The sequence below is a fragment of the Cinclus cinclus genome, chromosome 8, assembly GCF_963662255.1.
Source record: "Cinclus cinclus chromosome 8, bCinCin1.1, whole genome shotgun sequence".
NCBI lineage: Eukaryota > Metazoa > Chordata > Aves > Passeriformes > Cinclidae > Cinclus > Cinclus cinclus.
The window spans coordinates 26,093,304-26,111,202 of NC_085053.1; the positions used below are offsets into that span (position 1 = coordinate 26,093,304).

Here is a 17,899-nt window from a genome sequence, read left to right on the forward strand (position 1 = left end):
GTAGTGTTAGACACAGGTACGTGAATGATAAGACACGGGAAGCATTAATGATAATGCAATAATCATCTGACACAGACTGGAAAACCCCAACACAGGATGAACTGGGAATGAACAGAAAAACACAAGGTGTGCAGAAAGTTGTATTTCCAGGTGTAGATGCTAAACACAGCCGTCTGAGAAGCTAAAAGAATTAACAGCAGATACCTCAGAAGAAAAGCAGCAGCATTTTGGACTGTAAAAAGAGAAAGGGGACCAGGTGCCCAGGCTGGGTGCTGTGCCAGGCTGCCATCCCTGAGGCTGTGCTCCGTCCCACAGGGAAGCACCCCAACAGACCCCATGCAGATTTCCCTCCTCAGGTGGTGCTCCTGTATGCTTAGGGAACCTCCTCAGGTACCTGAGAGAGTCCTGTGACAACACCAAACAGCTGTTTATTTGTAAAGAGGTTCAATCTAATGAGCCAGGGCTATGATACAACACTTAGGGCACATGGAAAGCAAACAACCATCCTCCCTGACAGACAGCAGCCACAACCCAGACATACTCTCCCAGTTTTAGGATGTGCTCTTTGTCTCCCCAGGTAGCATTTCAAGGGCTAAGCACAGGGTAGGTAACACAGGCTGTGCCAGGGCAGAAGATCAGCCTGTCTCAGATCTCCCTAGACAGAATGCATCATTCCATCCTTATGGATGCTTTTTCCATATATAGTTGGAAAGGCTGTTCTCAGAGACCAGTGCCACCTTCTCTGTATTAGTGTACAAGGGGCAACTGAGGCTGAAGGGACTTGCCTGAAACCAGCCTGCATGTGACAAAACCAAAATGATCCCGACTCTGCTGTCCCCTTGGCCTGGCAAGGATCCCTGAGGATTATCTCCCTCCTCTGGACACCTAACAGGGCACACCACCACTGCAGAATAACACAGATTGCAAAGCAAGTCACCAATCTTCATATTCCAGCAGAGCTGTGTGCATGGATGCTTTCTAGTACCCCCTTAGGAGATCTCTCTCTTAAAACTGCAGTTGAAGACTTCCATTAAAATTACCTCGTTGGTCCTTGAGGTATGGGTGGCACACCATGTACCAGCCACTCTGGAATGGCACCTGTTCCTTAAAGCACCCTGGAGTGAGGATCAACAAACAGTTGCTCCAAGGAGCTCAGCCTTCTGAGCAGGCCTATTTTCTGCAATGTCTGCAAAGAAATAAGGACATCCAAGGCGCAGCCTGAGGTTGCTCAGGTCAGGAATGTACTGCTAAAAGACAAAACAGGAATTTTCTTCAATTCCTGCAGCTTTCAAGTATCTACTCATATCTTCATTGAATGCAGAAGAGCCACAAATTAATACAAATGGCTTTCTTCGACAGGAATTTACTATTGTCTTCATCAAGTCTTCATTGAGATGACCAGTATAGGTGTTTTCCTGATAGCTCTGAGGAAGTTTTTCCAGCGAAGATTCCTGGAAAGGAAAAAGGTTTGGTGTGTGTGATGTTAAAAAGGACAACACTGCTTAGAGCTGAATCTCCCTCCTCCCCTCAGAGTAGTGCACAGGATGATTTTCACCTTTTTGACACCATGTGGCTGACACTGACCCTTCCTGAGAGCTGTGTTCCTCTTCTCAAGATCAGATAAAATCTTTCCCTGCCACAGGACTTGGCCACTCGCTCAGAGAGGACTAAACAAAGCCAGACAATTTGTTCTGCAACAAATGCTGCAGAACCTTCTCCATCGAGAACCATCTCCCAGGGCACCTTTCCTACTCCCAAGTACCAGGTCTATTCCTCTCTATTGCCTCTCCCATTCCCAAGTCTCTTTCAGTCCCAGCTCTCTCGACCAAAACTGAAAGAAGCCATCTCTGCTCCAAATACAGCTCTGATCCCATGAGAAGTGTCAGATCCTGTGGTGCTGGATCCAGCAGGGACTCCCCTGCTGCAATTAATCAGGAGCAGAAGGTGCTCAGATGTGGTGGTGACAGGCAGCACAATGAAATACAGACAGATACATAATCCCAAGAGGGAGGATGCATGAACCAGCTTTGGACTACCACAAGCCAGCTAAGAGAGGAGGAAAAAGGGAGAGAGGAGGGGCAGACAGTGCTGACAGGGGTCAGGTGGGCTTCGTGCCCTTTGCTGATTGAATTTCAAGACCTCCTCATGCTCTTGAGACAGCAGTCAAAGAGTTTAAACACCCAGAAAAGGGTATTTAAGCCATGTCACCAGAGACAATTATGGTTATGCTCCTACAGAGCAGCTGAGGGGGTGTCCAAGTCACCAGCACCTTCCCCTCTACCAAATCTCATCTTGTTGAGGCCACATGTGGAACAGAATGTATGAGGCAGTGCCACTGTGAGAGATACAAGAAATGATTCATCTGAGAAACTAAAAATGCAATGGGAATCATTCCCTTAGCATAAATAATTCTTTCTATATCCTCCTAGCAATGAATCCTCATTTCTGACGGAAATAATTTTTAACCACCAAATCCATGCAGAACACAGGCAACTTTGGGACTAAATGGAAATGAAAAAGACTGCTCAAAATGTAAGACCATTGAGAGGTATGCCCTCATCCCATGAATGTGGCAGAAAAGTAATTTTACAGAGGGGGAAACAACTCTTGTAGAAGTTTAAAAATGGGTCAGCAAGGAAAAATAATTGCTGGGAAGTTGGTGCTAGCACACCAGAGGAGAGCTATGAGCAAAGAATGAAGCAATTCTATGAGCAAAGAATGGAAGATAAGGACAGATTAAGGCACTGGTATTAGGAAGAAAAAAAACCAACTTATTTGCTGTTTAGGTGCAGCAACACTATCTGAAAAGGGGGGGGGGCGGGTGGAAATAAACAACAGTGACTATGGAACAGCAGGTCCATCCCAACAGAACAGGGAGGCAGAGGGGAACAGTGATGGCCACTTCCCCAAAATTCTCCAGACTAGTAGCAGTGTGAGTACATGTAGTAGATTTAAGAACAGCAGCTACTGGATCACAAATTAGGCTGGATGACTGGGAAATAACTAAGATCATGCTTATGGAAAAGTGGAAGAGGCAGAGGCTCATCCAGCACACAGAACCCTCACACAAACACACTTTTTATCCATTTATTTACCTGGCTTAGGACATAAAATATTCTGATATTCCAGTACCGAGCCAAATCCTGCAGAAGAGGTTTTAAGTAAATTTTGTCAAAGGTAGGGAAGCAGCCAACAAGAGTTACAAAGGTTTCATCCTCTTCATCATCTGTTATGGACTGGAGGATGGAAATCATTGGTGTAAGGCCAGTGCCTGAGGCCAGAATGAGGAGTTCTCCATGCTAACAACAAAACAGAGAATTTGGAATGAGCTGTGGTAGCTGGAAATGGGTATGCTCATGGGGAGCTCCTCTTGCTGCCACCCTTGTAAAGGGTCTCTTGAGAAACAACACACCAGAAGGTCATGAACTGGTAAATTCAGATCCCAAAATGTATTTTTTGCGAAAGATTACATATAGTACTTAAAGAGTTTACATGCCAAATCTAACAAAACTGCATTTAACCAAAATATAATAATTTATCCTAACTTTAGCCTTGATTTCAATTAATTCATATTTCAGTTTCAATTCTGAAGCACGCTATGCTGACCCACTGTGTGCTTTCTTCCACTGGAAATGCTCCCTGGGTTTCTCTTGGATGCTGCAAACTAAAATCTTGAATGTCCTCTGGAGGAAATGAGTGTGTCAGGAAACAACTGCTCTGCATAGAGCTTGGCCACTCAAAATTTACTTATTTTTGTTGGGGTAAAAAAAAAAAAAAATCCACCAAAAATCCCAAAAAGCTTTGGGATCTTAATGACCAGTGTTTCAAATTTGCTCCTCATTTGAAAGGTCAGAATTAAGTAACTGAATTAGTGTGTGTGAGAAGCCTCCCCCTGAAACCAGATCTGCCTTTCCCTGCAGCCAGCCTGGTATTGGCAGGTGGGATCAGTGTTTGGGGAGCGACCTGACACCTCAACAGCTCAGGGAATACCCGAGAGAGGAGAAGATTAACACCTCCCCTTCCCCCCTGCTCAGTCACAACACAGAGATGTGGGTCAAAACAGGCAAAAACCCATCCACACTCATTGTTGGTGCAAAGTTCCCTTTGTTAGGCACACCAGGAACTCCTAATGCGAGTGATGAACACAGAGCCTTGCTAATATTTTCCTGTCTCCCATCCACCTCCTCTTCCCTCTTAAATATTCTGCAGTTCAAGAAGGTGCTCCAACTGACTGCTAATGCTATCACACTGTTCAGTAACCCAGGAAGTCTCTACAATAATAATGAAAACAGTAATCAAATTGATGTCTTCCCTTCAGAGTACTGAACAAAGCTTGCTGCCACAGGCTGAAGTACCTTAGGAACTAACCTTATTAGGCTGATATGGGAATCCTCCAAATGGCCCACGCCAAAAGACCACATCTCCTCTTTTCCATGTTTTTATGTATTGTGACATTAGCCCAGCTTCATAGCACTAATAAAAAACATTGCACAAAAGAAAAGAATAATTTTACTCCATTGGAAAGTTTCCCAGCTTAAAGTCGATTATAAAGCTATCTACATTTAAATGAAAAGGGGACAAAAAACATTTTGTGTATTTAAAAAAGAAAGATATTTCTGTTTGAAAAATAACTCAAAGTTACACCCAAAACAAAGACACTTAAATTAAATCATATTGGAACCACTCCAGCTTGACTATAATGTAAACACAACCCCCCTCTCACGCAGCCTGAATTTCCAAAACTGGAAAAAGCTTATCAGAGGTCTTGCTTACAAAGCACACAGACAAGAGTGTCTTGAATGCAAAGCACAGTGCAGGCCTTCAAGTGTTCTCCAAATCTCAGGGTATTGGGTCTGGAAATGCCCTCTGGGTACTGTTAGTTATATAAACACCGCATAGCTCTTGCATTGTTTCAGTCTCTCAGATGCTGCACTGATACAATTAGTGACCCAAAGTCGGGTTTCTCATTTGTAAAACTCTTTGTTTTCAGAACACATCATCTGGATGCTGAGGGATGCCTCCACAGTTCCAGAGGAATATGTTAACATTGGCCCCATGGAAGAAAAACACGAGCAAAAAACCTGCCTCACTTTCTACCAGGCACAAACAACATTATTATCCAGGCTGTTGCCTGCAGGAATGCTGATCTCACTCATGACTGAGGAGAAGGGCTCAGTACTTGCTGGAAACAGAGAAGGGACGAGAGGCTGGAAAATGAAGCGTTTGTCCAAGCAGTCATGTTTCTATCCATGCCTTAAATGTGTGACCATTTAATGTTTTAAGAGAAAAATGTGAGCAAAAGAGCAGCCATGGTCTGGGATGGGGCCAGAGAACCAGGACTGCACAAGCAGCAAGAGCTGAAAAGCCTAAAGCTGAAGCACAAAATGGGTCTCACAAGGATAAGCCTGGGGAAGAGCAACACAACCACGGGTCAGAAGATGTGATACAAGCCTTTGGCAACTCCAGCCCACACAAAAGAAGTGTATTTGGGGGTATTTCCTGCACAGGAATTGGAGAGAAGCCCGGCTCCACACCCCAGTGCCTTGGCTGGCCACCAAGCTGCACTGCAGGCAAACAAAATTGGTGAACCACAAAGCAGCTCAGAAAAAGCGAGTGAGGGAGCCTGTGCTTGTACTTGCAAGCAGTGTTAGCTAAGAAAGAACACAGATGCTCCTCCCCTCCCAGCCTCTCACTTAAACCTGAAATATTAAGAAGTATTAGCACCAGTTGTTACATTCAAAAGGTAAATCACACACACATCCAGCCTCTGAGTTATTGTCAGGATTCTTTTATGTTCAGAGGGCTCTGGGCAGGTGCTAAGTCTCGTGCAAAGAGCGTGCACTTGCTTCAAAGAAGCAAATTTTTTACCTCCCTTCTTCAAATACATCTGGAAACCCAAGAACAGAAAAGTCAGGCCCACTTACTGCCTATTCCTAAAGGACTGGAGTAATGGAAACTAAAACAATCCTTCTTTCATGAAAATTATTTAAAAAAAAAATGAAGTGAAAAGTGATTGAGTGGGTTTAAAATTAGTTTTTCTAAATAAAAAAGAAAAAATTATCTCCTGGAGGAAAACTTTCACACCCCGTTTTACATGGAGAGAAACCCTAACATTATAAAATCACTCAAAAAGAGGGTTATGCTCTGTAAATGGCAACTCCCTCACTCTTAACTGTAGTATCACAAATGCAATGCTGTAATAACAGGAGACAGAAGGGTTTGAACAGTGCTTGGATTGCATAGTAATAATAATATACTACTTCCCAAAATTGCCTCAATAGTGTGAAATATACCACAACCTACAGAGTGAGTTATATAAAATGGCTTCTTTACACTGGGTGTTACCAACCTCTTTTGTCACTGCTAGAGAGTAACTATAGCTCCTTTTGGGATGAAAGGTTCTATATAAAGGAAAGGTATCATTACAATCATTACTATTATTATTGAAATGCAAAACCTGTGAGTAATGAGCTGCTATACATGAAATTTCACAGTCATCCTGTGAATGTATCCTATTAATGCAACTCAAATGCAACATTTCTCTCCCCTACCACACACCAATTGCCACAAGAATGGGGAAATGACCCTCCCACAGGTGTCCTAGAGAAGCTGTTCACTTTTCTAAAGAGCAGGGTTTGTGTTTGAACATACAATGCATAATAAACCCCAGAAACATGAAATCCTGCAAGACAGGCAGAGGACAAGGGGCCCTTCTCTGCAAGCCACCTGGGATACCCAGCATTCTGAATTTCACACCTGTACTAAAGTCTGTGTCTGCCTTGAGGAGTCCCTAGTGACATACAGATGCAGTATTGGAAAAATGTTCAAGTCAGTATTTGCCACGCAAAATAATCATTTATGAGCACTCTGACAACTTATATGAGACAGTTTTCCAGCCAAATCTCCTATAAATTCTCCTTTTGAATTCAACCAGCATTTTGTGGTTGACTCCACATAGGTGAGGACGCTTGTCCAAAATGGGCTCTAACACCATGTCCACCTCAATAGATGCAGCCTGTGCCTATGGGACACCTCTCTGCCCTGTGGGCCACAAAGCTCCTCTCCAGAGCCCTGTTTGCACACCAGGAGCAGCTGCCCACTGACAGAGGGGTGTTCTTCAAGTGAAATACAGAGGGGAGGATAAGGGCAAACATTTCCCAAAATCAGTGGTTCAGCTGGGTTGACAAATGGCTGTGATTTCAAAGACAGCCTGAAAAAGCAAAATGAAAGGAAAGAAGTGGAACGGACACATCTTTCCATCTGAGGGGCTCTCCCAAGTGATCCCAGGGCTTCTGCTGCAAAGCACTTGTTGGTGTGTCAACTTCTTCTGCTTTCAGTTTTGTGGGAAAAACTGCTGTTTTTATCAGCAAAGCACAAATGCTTCAAAACCACAGAGAAACAGTCCATGAGGGATTTGAAAGAGTCGCAGTTGAAGCACTGACAGCATGCTTGATTCCTAGAGAAAACACCTTATACTCTCATCCATATTGCCCAGGCTTACTTACTTTAATTAGAACTTCAAAGTAACCTTCTGCATTCCTGGGGCTAATTGGAGTATAGGCTCTCTGGACCTCCAAACCATTCACCACTCCTCTGAGAAGAGAAACAGGAAACCTCTGTGACTTGGGTCATCTGGGGAGCTCCTGCAGCTCTCTGGGACAGAGGTCCTCTTCCCAGTGGCCCAGCCTGCACACAAATGTAAAACATTTCCCTTCCAGAGGCAGAAATCCAAGGGGAACACAACGGCTAACAGCACCTTTTGTTCTCCCAGTGATGGCCTCAGCTGTACCACATCCAGCTCCTGGACACACCCCTAAAAGGGATTTTGTAAAGACATGCAAAAGTGGCAAAGGGGAGAGAAAACACTGAAGTTTGATGCTCCTTTTGAGCTGGGGTCACTTTCTGCATCCAGTCAGCATCTCGTAATCAAATAACAAAAGCCAAGGCAAAGCCTTGACCTTGGGCCTTGTCAATATAGACTGTATTTTCCTGTAAGTCTTCCCTTTCCTTGGAATTATCCACCCTGCTCTTTGCTACTGACCACGGGAATTGATTGAAATGACCAAACCTTTTTTCTGTGCTGTGTGATGAGCCAGGGCTGGAGGGAGGAGCATGTGCTGTCAGCAGAGCCAGCTGCACACACCAGCCCTGAGCGTACCAGGGACGTCAACAGATGCACATCAATGGCATCCTAACAGGACTTTCTCTGTCTGGCAATGATCACCACAGATGGCTCAGAGACAGAAACTTTCCCCAAGTGGCCCCTTTCTGGCAAGCAGCAAACTACATAGGAGGGTCGTTTTGCTAGAAATCAGTCAAGCAATGTCTGGGTACTGGGGTGCTGAGTTACCCCGAGATACAGGGCCAAAAATATTGAGTTCTGGGGCAAAAGCAGCTCTCTGTCTTCATTCCAACACGCCGGAGTAAATAATCTGTTGTAACATCTATTCTTTTAAATCGTTCTTTCTGCAAATGTATTTTCTTAATCACACCTAGTTCTTTCTGAGCCACCAACGCAGGGATAATGCTGAAGAAAACTACAGCTTCTACCATAGAATTAGTAGAGGCAGCGAGCTCACGAGCTCGTTCATCTGTGTCACTGTGGAGGTACAGAAATCATGATTTGCCTGCTATGAAGCCTTTGTCTATTGACAAAACCCTACATGTTAGGTTACATAATGCAGACTGTTTAACTAGCCCAGAGAACAATACCTTAACACGATATGTTGTCCTAAACTCAATCGCAGGCTGCTCCTTCCCGGTAATTCAAATTTGTACTGGTAGGTGTCCTCTGTCAGCTGCTCCACCGAGCTCACGCAGAATGCAGTGAATGCATCTGGATTCAGCTCTGAATTATTGCTCTGCAAGAACAACAATAAATAATTACTTGGTTAGATGGTGTCTTTCATTATTTCATTTTTCTCTGGAAGCAAACGCGTGTGCTAATTTAGTGCCAGAGATCCTCAGGACGTGTATTAAACACTGAAGCCCGGTGCAAATTCCAGCCCTCTGCTGATTCATTATCATGTTCTGCAGCATGCACTTTGGGATCTTGCATTTCTCCCCACCACCATTTTTTCAAATTACCTTTTTTTACACCTTACAGCAAGGTCATCCTATTATGACTCACTGCGATCATTTTCTCATGTCTGGTAACAAACAGAAATAATTCTGCTAAAAGAGCCAAGAGCTGCTTTGGGGGCAACTTTGCAGCCTGCTGACGGCCACAGTGAACAGAAAATATTGTCAGTTGTTTCAGCTGATCTTTTTTGCTTGACCCAGCATAGTTAATCTTATGCAAAAGGGCACTGACAGGCTTAAAAATTACACTCTGAAGACAACTGCTCCACCACACGTAACACAGCTTTTTCTCAGCATCAAAATACAAATCTAAAAATCGGGCAAAGATCAGAAAGGTGAGGAAAACAAAGCTTCTCCGAGAAAACTGGGAGAGAAGCTGCAGAGCCAGAGCTGTAATGCGACACCAGGGAGAACTCTACACTTGGAAAATCACATTACAGCAGGGAGAGAGTGGCCAAGGGGGAGGGTGAAGGCCGAGTTTGGGGAATTGCATTTACAGCCCTCTCTTAAGGCACCACTTGAATTTATCCCTGCATCCCTCACCCATCACCTCAACCGCACACCCGAACAAGTGCGATCAAAGCACAGGCTCCAGGATGAGATGAAGATAAATGGACCTGCTCCCTCTTTCCCATGAGAAGGCTTTTGTCTTGCAGTGCTTTGGCTCTCTCCCACTGTGCGAGCTCCTTCTCGTACACATCGTAGATGCAGGGCTTGCAGCCGCTGCCGCAGCACTGGGATGGAGAAGGTTCCTGGGGCCTCAGAGCCAGCCAGTCCCGCTCGTTGTCACTCATTGCCTGCAAAACACAAGCCCTGCATCAAACCCAGCACCTTGAAAAGCAGCGGGTGCTCGTCAGCTGGGTGTTTTTGCAGAAGGACTGAGAAAATGTCTCTCGAGCATCTTGCACGTGTATCAAACCGAAAACGCGGAGCTGATCTGTGTTTGCAACACCCCATTTTTGCTCGAGTGCATAAATGCCAGACCTCACAGCCACCAGCCCAGAGCAGAGCCTCACCCGGCCCTCCTCCCCAGACAGCCAGCCCAGCCAAACCTACACCCTCTAATCCTGCTCGTTCCGCCAGGGTGATCTCCTACAAAAGAGCCGCTTGGTCGGCCGGAGCAGAAACATCTTAAAAATCTGCGGCTGTGTCCAGGAGAAAGGGTGACAAAGCCAGGCACCAGCACAATGGGTAACAAACCCAGCCACCAGATGCGGCCCGAGTTTCGTGCAGCTCCGGAACGGGGGAGGGCAGCGAGCTGAAAGCAGCGGGCAGAGCCAAGAGACTTGAGGGCAAAGTCTCGGGCAAACAATCACTTTGGTTACGGGCGTTGAATATATGGCTTTAAACACACAGGCAGGGGAGGCCACGAAGCGGAGGATTTTACCCCTCGCTCCCGCTGTTCCCCAGTGAGCTGTACACTCCTCGGGTCAGAACCGTGCTGCAGGCCCCGCTGTTTTTACACACGGGCTGAGTTAAGGCTGTTCACGACGCACTTGTGTCCGCACCCCTTGGACACAAAGCGGCCCGCAGGAAATTATGAAGCCGCGGGTGACGAAGCGGAGGAAGCGAACATTTAGCGCTTCCAGCACTCGCATTGCCAAGGTCAATTAATGAACTAACCTTCCACTTCCACCCCCCCCAGCAGAAACACAGAAACACGCTTATTTTAAGGAGGAGGGCGGGGAACGGAAGAGAGAACCAAAGGCGACTGGCCCGGCTGCCGACCGTGCCCGCTGTCCAGGGGCTCGGAGCACCCACGGGTTATGAATGGGAGGTAACCCGACGTGGCCGCGGGTGAGTCCGAGACGCCCTGGCTCGGGGCTGCGCAGATTTACAGAGCTTCGAGCACTTACTGTGAGCGCCCGGGGGCTCGGCCGGGCCGGCCCGGGACAGAGCGCCCCCAGCCCCGGGACACGAGTGCTGGCCCTGCCGCCTCCCGCCCAGGGACGGTGTCTCAAGTGCCCCCCCGCCCCACAGGCGATGAGGCGCCTCTCCCCGCGCACCTCCCCACTCACCGACCCAGCGCCTGCCCTCACCCGCCAGGCAATTTGCCGACAATCCCTTACCGCGGGGCGCGCCCGCACACCATTGGCCGCCGCCGCCGTCAGTCACGGGGGTGACGGTGGGGGGGAGAGCCGTCGCCAAGATGGCGGCGGGCGCGCGCTGAGGCGGCGGCGGGTAGAGGAGGATGATGGTGGTGATGGCGGCGGGGCCGATGGCTCTGAGGCGGGGGGTAGCGGCGGCGGCGGCGGCGCGGGGCCTCACCCGCGGCATCCTCACCCGCGCGGGGCGGCCCCGCCACCGCGCGGCGCTTCCGCGCACGCCCTGGACCGTGCGCGGGCCGCCGCCCGAGGTGCTGGCGGAGATGGTGGAGCCGCGGCCGGTGCGGGAGCAGGTGCAGCTGGACACCGTCACGTACGCGGAACGGCTGCACTACGTGCCCGGCCTGGCCCGGCCGCGCTTCCCGCCCTGGGACCGCGGCTGGCGCGACCCCTGGCACTCGCCGGGGCCGCGGTACGAGGAGATGCCGCTGTACAAGGAGCGCGAGTGCTACATCTGCCACCAGGGTGTCCGCATGCTGGAAGGTACCGCACACCCAGCGCTGCCCCCTCCCCGAGCACTCGCCCTTGCCCTTCTCCTCCTGCCAAGGGTTCTCCTCGCACAGAGTGTAAAACACGGGCTGTGAAGAGCCTGCTCAGCCCCATGAGCTACCAGGCAGCCTCGGTCACACCTAGAATGGCTTGGGTTGGAAGGGATCAGCACTGTCACCTGTGACAGGTCGCGTTGCGTTGTGTTTGCAGGAGTGCGACAGGCGCAGTGGCTCACCAAGACGAAGCTGGTGGAAGGTTTGCCCCCAGCCGTGCAGGGCATCGTGGATAACCCGGCTCTCGGGTTCCAGGAGCTCGAGGAGAGGGTGAAACGTGTGGTGTTCCACGCAAGGCTCTGGGACACGACAGAGGCTGCTCCCAGGAGGGAAAAATACTGGTGAGTCCTCAGCTGAAGGGGAAGTTTTAAACACCACAAAGAAAATTCATACAGAACCCTTTTGTGGAAAGAAGGTCTGCTGTGCAAGACCAGATTGTCAAACCAAAAGAAGCAACAACCAAAGCAGCAAATAAAACCCAATTAATTGACAGTATGAATATTGACAGTAGCACTGACATAAACACTATGCTAGATCAAACCTTCTTTTAGGCCAATGTCTCTGTTTCAACTCAAGATCTACTTCTAGCTGATGCAGAGTATCAATTTTAAAAATAATTGTTAGCATTACCTCTGCCAACTTGAAACAGGTCTGGTGTGTATGATGCCAATCTGCAATCTCTGTTAACTGTTTGGGAGTGTTATGCCATTATATGTTGTACATACAGTAATTTTACAGCATTTGTGCCCCAGAAGCATCTGCCTGCCATTATGATCTCATCTTTATGTGAGTGTTTCTTTTCTTGTTTTACAGCCCAGTGCTGTTTGAAAACCTCATACATATATGCAGGTTAATGTCTGGGAAGTACCCTTCTCTGAGTAAAAGGATGTTGGCTAGAAACTGCAGGATAGCAGCAACATGGGAAAGAGGTCAGTTGCTGCTGTGGTGGAAGCATTTAGCTCTGTAAGGTAAAGAGGGGTAGTCAAAGCTCCTGGCTTTAGGGCTGAGCACTTGGAGAAAATTAAACAATTTCTGGAACCAGGTAATACTTTCTGGTTTAAATAGTGCTGTTGGCATGGGCAGCCTTGGATGATGGCAGAATGCTGTCTCTGAGGAGATTATCAGGTGTTGATCAATACTGACAAGATGGTGGGAGAAGGGAAGCGGTATCTTAGGCCTGATTGTTTATTTTCTTGTGTCCTCAGTCAGTGCTGTTGTTTTTCTAAGGATGTTTAGTTAAGAACTTAACCCTAGCAATTAGCATTGGCATTTTAGAAGAAGAACCTACAGCTGAGCTGCTATTTAAGATGGGTTTGGAGTTGGAGGGAGTGAGCCTTGCAGAACAGACTGGCAAAAGTAAATGTACATCTTTCCCTGATGTTGTTTCGCCACTGTTTGACCATAGCCTAATTTCCCTCCCCAGAATCCATCCTCCTTCAGGTCCGTGGCCTAAGTGGAATACTCATGAACTCTATGACCTCAATACCACCAGTAGCCTCCAAGGAGGAGATACTGGCCACCAAAGAACATGTTCTGGAGACCTTCTATCCCATTGCGCCTACAATCGATCTTCAGGAGGTGAATGTGTACAAAGAGCTCAATGATACAGGTCAGTGTTGATGATGATTGTCTGTGTTTAGGTTAACTTGGGAGTCCTTGTCCTTCTGGGGCAGCTGAGAGTTGGGAGTGTGTGGGAATGAGGGGACAGAGGAATGGGCACAGGTTTGCAGTGCAAGTGCTCCAGACCTGTGGTGAGTATTTTGTTGCCTAAGCAGGACTGAGGACAAGAACGTAAACCACTGCAAACTACTTGAATAGTTCCTGAAGATAATGGGAGAAAACCTTGGCTGCATTGTGTCTTCCTGAGCAGTTTCTGACATGAGTATGTGCCCTTTAGGTTTCAGAGATGGTTATCCCTACTCTCATCCTCACACCCTGTTCTTCCTGGAGTCTGCCAACGTTCGCACTGACAGGTTCAGACCAGAACAGCTCCGTGCTAAAATGCTGATGTTTGCTTTTGGCAACGCGCTGGCCAAGGCCAGGGTGCTCCATGGGGTGCGTATGGGAGGCTGCTGCTGGGCCTCTCTTTTTCCTCTGCTGCTGCAGCCAGTGCTGGGAGGCCTGAAAGCCCCTCACAGTAATTTTCACATCTAAGCTTCCCAGTCCAGTGGTGAAAACCCAGCCTTCAGAAATCCACTGCAGTGTGCATGTTTGTAATGCAGAAGGGTGGTATGGGCAGGAACCAGGGAGTAAGTTCAGCTGTAAAACTCTTAACCCATCCCACAGCTCAGTATGTAAATTGACAGTTCATTGCTGGCTGAAGGAGGAATTTTAATTAAAATACAAAATCTGCATTCAAAACTAGTTTGGCTAGAGTAATTTTCTGGGCAAGGTAACAATATATTTATTAAAGTCTTGGCCTTAAACCAACCCAAAGATGCAGAATCAGCAAGTACTCATACAATTTCTGTTGTAACTAGCTTTTGAAACATTCTCCCCCACATGCCCCTTCTTTTCCTAGAATGATCCCAAGGTTTTGGAGCAGCCAATAGTGGTGCAAAGCATTGGCACAGACGGACAGCTCTTCCAATTCATGGTGTTCCAGTTAAATACAACAGACCTCGTCTCTAATGATGGCATAAAAAATCTAGTCTGGATTGACTCTGATCAGAACCTGTATGAGAGAGCCCAGTGTGTCCCAGAAATCAAGAAGAGAGTTGTTACGGTAAGGAAAACTTGGGAAACGGTCGTGGAAATGGTGCCCTTTCACCAGAGCTGGGGGTCTGGGAGCTGGCACAGAGCTGCAGTGGGTTTTAAACCAGCTAGAGGGGACCTGAAGTGAACATTTGACTCATTTTTACTTAAGCAGGTGTTTCTGAGGGGACCAGTTCCTGAGTATTTGTAGTGCTGATGTGCAACATGCCAAGATTTATGTGAACTCCTAGATACAGATACCCCCTGCTGTAATCCACCATCTCATCATGTGCTTGTTTAAAACCAGCTCTGAGGAAAGGAGCACTCACAAGTGACTGTCAGCCTCTTTGGGGAGTAAATGGAGCACAGGGCTGCTTGTACTGGTTATACTGGGAGGGCTCCTCACTCACAGGCAAAGGGGTTCTGCCCTCTGAGATTGACACCAGTGGAAGTACCCCTACACAAACCCTTCTGGGAAGGGAGAGCGCAGTTTGGAAGCTGCCATGCCTGAAAGTCTTATTCAAGCATGTTTAAAGCCGTTGTTTGTCTACATTAATCACTTCACTGCAAACTGAGCATCCGTGTCTTTCTCTGCAGAAGCCCGCTGGAATTTCTGGCTTTCAGCCAGACACATTCAAGAAGTTTCTGGCACTGTATCTGCATGGAACTGTGTGAAATTCAGCTCAAATGAAAATACTTCACCAACTGTACCTGCTGCTTCTCTTTGCCAGAACCGTCATATAATTAAAGAAAGGTGGATTAATTTACTTTAATAAATAAATTATATTGTTACTGAAAGTAAAATTTTATTTTAAATTAAATAGTGCATGAAGAAACTCTTTCATTTTAGGGGCTCACCTCTGGATTTGGGTTAGAGAAGTCATCAGATACATCCTCCTGCACTCTTCCTCCATTGCCTGGGAAGAACATAAGCCAGTCATTATTCGTCTGCGCAGGCTCTGCTCTCAGTGTGCTTCTGCACAGAGCCAGACTCAAACCTATTCCCGAGGTTGCTTTGAGTCCCTCTGAATGCAGAAGAGACTTACAAAGCTTCAAGGGGAAAGCCTGAGCCACGAGCCTTTTTCATTCTGCCTGGCTTTGACTTTGTTTTACTCCTGGCTGCTGTGGGATGTGTCGTGCTGCCCTGTGCTTAGTTCCCAAAGCACTTAATCGGAGGGATTGCTTTGTTGGATCTGTAGAACCACAGTCCTTTTATCCCCCAATCCTGGATGAAGAGACCCGTGCATTTGGGGAAAGTGGTGTAGAATGTAGCCGGGAAACTTTGGTGCCTGTAGCTGGTATTTGCTGCTAAGAATACAAAGGAAGAATTTCTTCCTGCCACACAGAGTTAACTGCGCAGGAAGCGTATTCTTTTTAACATGGGGGGATTAGTGTGGGTTTTGTAAAATGAAAGCTAAATTAGCTGCAGCCAAATGTAGAATGTTTTGCAGTTCTGGTACCCTCCAGCACATGGGAAGGGAGAGGACAGCCTGTGCTATTTTAAGGTGTTGAAGAGCACATTTCCAAGAAATTCATCTCACTTCAGTGTCTTGTGTCAGAGGCTGGTCTGTGCTTTGTGATCCCTGGCCATCTGGATGAACACCCCAGTTGTGTGTTCCAGCCCCAGTCCATCAGGCAGCTCCACTCTGCAGGTTTTGGGAACATTCACCAGTCACATTTGAGATCAACGATTGCACCCCGTAAATTGGGATGCGGTGGCTGCAAGTTAAATTAACAAATCCCTCCATAGTTAGGAGAGGTGCTTGAAAGAGAAATAACCTAAGTGTTGCATAGCTCTGTATCGTGTTAATCCTGCCTGCTTGAGGGATGCCTAATTCAGCTCATCGGAGTAAATCTGCTCAGGTCTGTGATTTGCACCCAGGTGTTTGGGAATACATTTTAACAGAGCTGTGCTCTGTGGAGCCTGTCACACGCAGTGGGTGTTTCTTGGGCTGTTGGCTTCCTGCTGTGTCACACGGACCCTGCTTGACATCCCTTCACTCTTCCAGCTTTGGGTCATTACCCGTCCTAGGGAGGAAGCGCTGTAGGGCAGCCAGCTGCCTGTTAGTATTCCTGAAGAGAGAATTTCCCTGAGGAAGCCTGGTGGAAGAGCAGCTGTGGTGGGGAGGGGTTGTGTAGAGGTGAAACACCTCACATGCTTCTAGTCGATGTGGGAATTTGTGGGGATGGTCTGTCTGGAAGAGGCAGAGTCCCTTCAGCTGCTTTTACCTCTCAACAAAGACATCGGTGTCAGGGCAGGCAGTTGAAGGGGAGAATGAGGGAAGCTGGAACCCTGCTGTGTCCAAGCTGAGCTGAGACAAAGCACAGGCACAGGGAGGAATGGATGAAGGCAGAGCAAAGATAGTTTTGAAAAAGAGGAAGCAGGAAGACATGGGATGGTCAGCAAGAAGACAAGGCTCCGGGGGTTGTGTGCAGCATCAGGGAGCCACTGGAGCTGAGGGGATCCTACACAAACATGTGAGGCCACGTCGCTGCTTTGCTGAGGCACAGCCACTCTCACCTGAGGCTGGGGGCAGGCAGTACTCGTGTGTCACTGGAAGGAGCAGCTGCTCCTCGTGCAGGGAATGCTCCTCTGAGGTCCTGGAGGGGAGCCCAGGGTGGGGGTGAGTGGAGCTCCCAGCTTGGCACCTGGCACGGATGCTCAGGTTGGCCCATCGTGATCCTTGAACCAGGCAGCCCCCACGTCCTGTCCCTGGTGTGCTGCTGTGCTTCCCAAGCACTCTGTGCATGGCTCAGCTCTCCCAGCTCCTCCAGGGAGGCCTGCTGGAATCGGCCCAGCTGAAGGAGGTGGGATGGGGAGCCCAACAATGGGTCACAGAAGCACATCTGGGCTGGCATCAATAAGTTATAAAGGCTCGTCAGCAGACGAATGGTGTTACCTCAGCACGGACCAGGGCCAGGCATTAACTTTTCATGAACGGCAGCCAGGGAAGCAGAATATGCAGGAATGGGGTGTCAGGAGCTCGAGATGCGGAGGCAGAGGAGCCTGGCTGCCTGCAGGAGAGTTCTCCACCACTCCACACTCCCTTCCCCTGAACTGCTCCCACTGCAAAATCCAGCTCCACAGGCTGCACACATCATGCCAACAAGTACACACCGTGCTCAGCCTGGAGCCCCTGGTTGTTCTGATCCTCCTCCTGCATTTAATTTAATGAAAACTAATGGGGGAGACAATTATCCCTGCGGCTGGGCTCAGGAGACGTTTCGAGGAGGGAACTTGGCAGTTTCATGGTGATATTTAATAATACCAGCCTGTAACCCTTAAGAACCAACAGGAAGGACTTTTCTATGCCCCACAATAAGAACACAACAGGCAGCAGTGCAGGAGCCTGCTGCTCTGGGCAGCGAGCAGTCTGGATAGGCAGGGATGGCCCCAGGGGTTTGGGAGAGCAGGATTTCCTCAGCCTCAACCCCTCAGGGATCATGAAACCAAGTGATGGACAAGGCCCCCACTCT

The 17,899-nt window shown here is 48.0% G+C and overlaps 2 protein-coding genes across 2 annotated transcripts; one reads left to right on the forward strand and one right to left on the reverse strand.

Annotated features, from left to right (window-relative positions):
- Positions 1-1,222: 1,222 nt before the first annotated feature.
- On the reverse strand, positions 1,223-11,003 carry LOC134046858 (NADH-cytochrome b5 reductase-like). Its single transcript, XM_062497673.1, has 7 exons — positions 10,938-11,003; positions 9,699-9,878; positions 8,713-8,861; positions 7,506-7,593; positions 4,369-4,473; positions 3,096-3,299; positions 1,223-1,451 (listed from the first exon to the last, which is right to left on the reverse strand). Exons 2-7 carry the CDS (start codon positions 9,873-9,875, stop codon positions 1,248-1,250), a joined length of 927 nt encoding a protein of 308 aa, XP_062353657.1. The 5' UTR covers positions 9,876-9,878; positions 10,938-11,003; the 3' UTR covers positions 1,223-1,247.
- Positions 11,004-11,275: 272 nt separating this feature from the next.
- MRPL37 (mitochondrial ribosomal protein L37) lies at positions 11,276-15,174 on the forward strand. Its single transcript, XM_062497575.1, has 7 exons — positions 11,276-11,669; positions 11,886-12,069; positions 12,542-12,657; positions 13,152-13,337; positions 13,626-13,783; positions 14,250-14,453; positions 15,020-15,174. The coding sequence occupies exons 1-7, from the start codon at positions 11,276-11,278 to the stop codon at positions 15,095-15,097; spliced, it is 1,320 nt and encodes a 439-aa protein (XP_062353559.1). The 3' UTR covers positions 15,098-15,174.
- The last annotated feature ends 2,725 nt before the right edge of the window (positions 15,175-17,899 follow it).

Coding starts and splice junctions, on each gene's coding strand:
- LOC134046858 (XM_062497673.1), bottom strand. CDS start 9,875: ATGAGTGACAACGAGCGGGACTGGCTGGCTCTGAGGCCCCAGGAACCT. Junction 8,862..9,698: donor TCATGGGAAAGAGGGAGCAG/GTCCATTTATCT, acceptor TTGTTCTTGCAG/AGCAATAATTCAGAGCTGAA. Junction 3,300..4,368: donor TCCCATATCAGCCTAATAAG/GTTAGTTCCTAA, acceptor TTTTGTTGTTAG/CATGGAGAACTCCTCATTCT.
- MRPL37 (XM_062497575.1), top strand. CDS start 11,276: ATGGTGGTGATGGCGGCGGGGCCGATGGCTCTGAGGCGGGGGGTAGCG. Junction 13,338..13,625: donor CAAAGAGCTCAATGATACAG/GTCAGTGTTGAT, acceptor TGTGCCCTTTAG/GTTTCAGAGATGGTTATCCC. Junction 14,454..15,019: donor TCAAGAAGAGAGTTGTTACG/GTAAGGAAAACT, acceptor CTTTCTCTGCAG/AAGCCCGCTGGAATTTCTGG.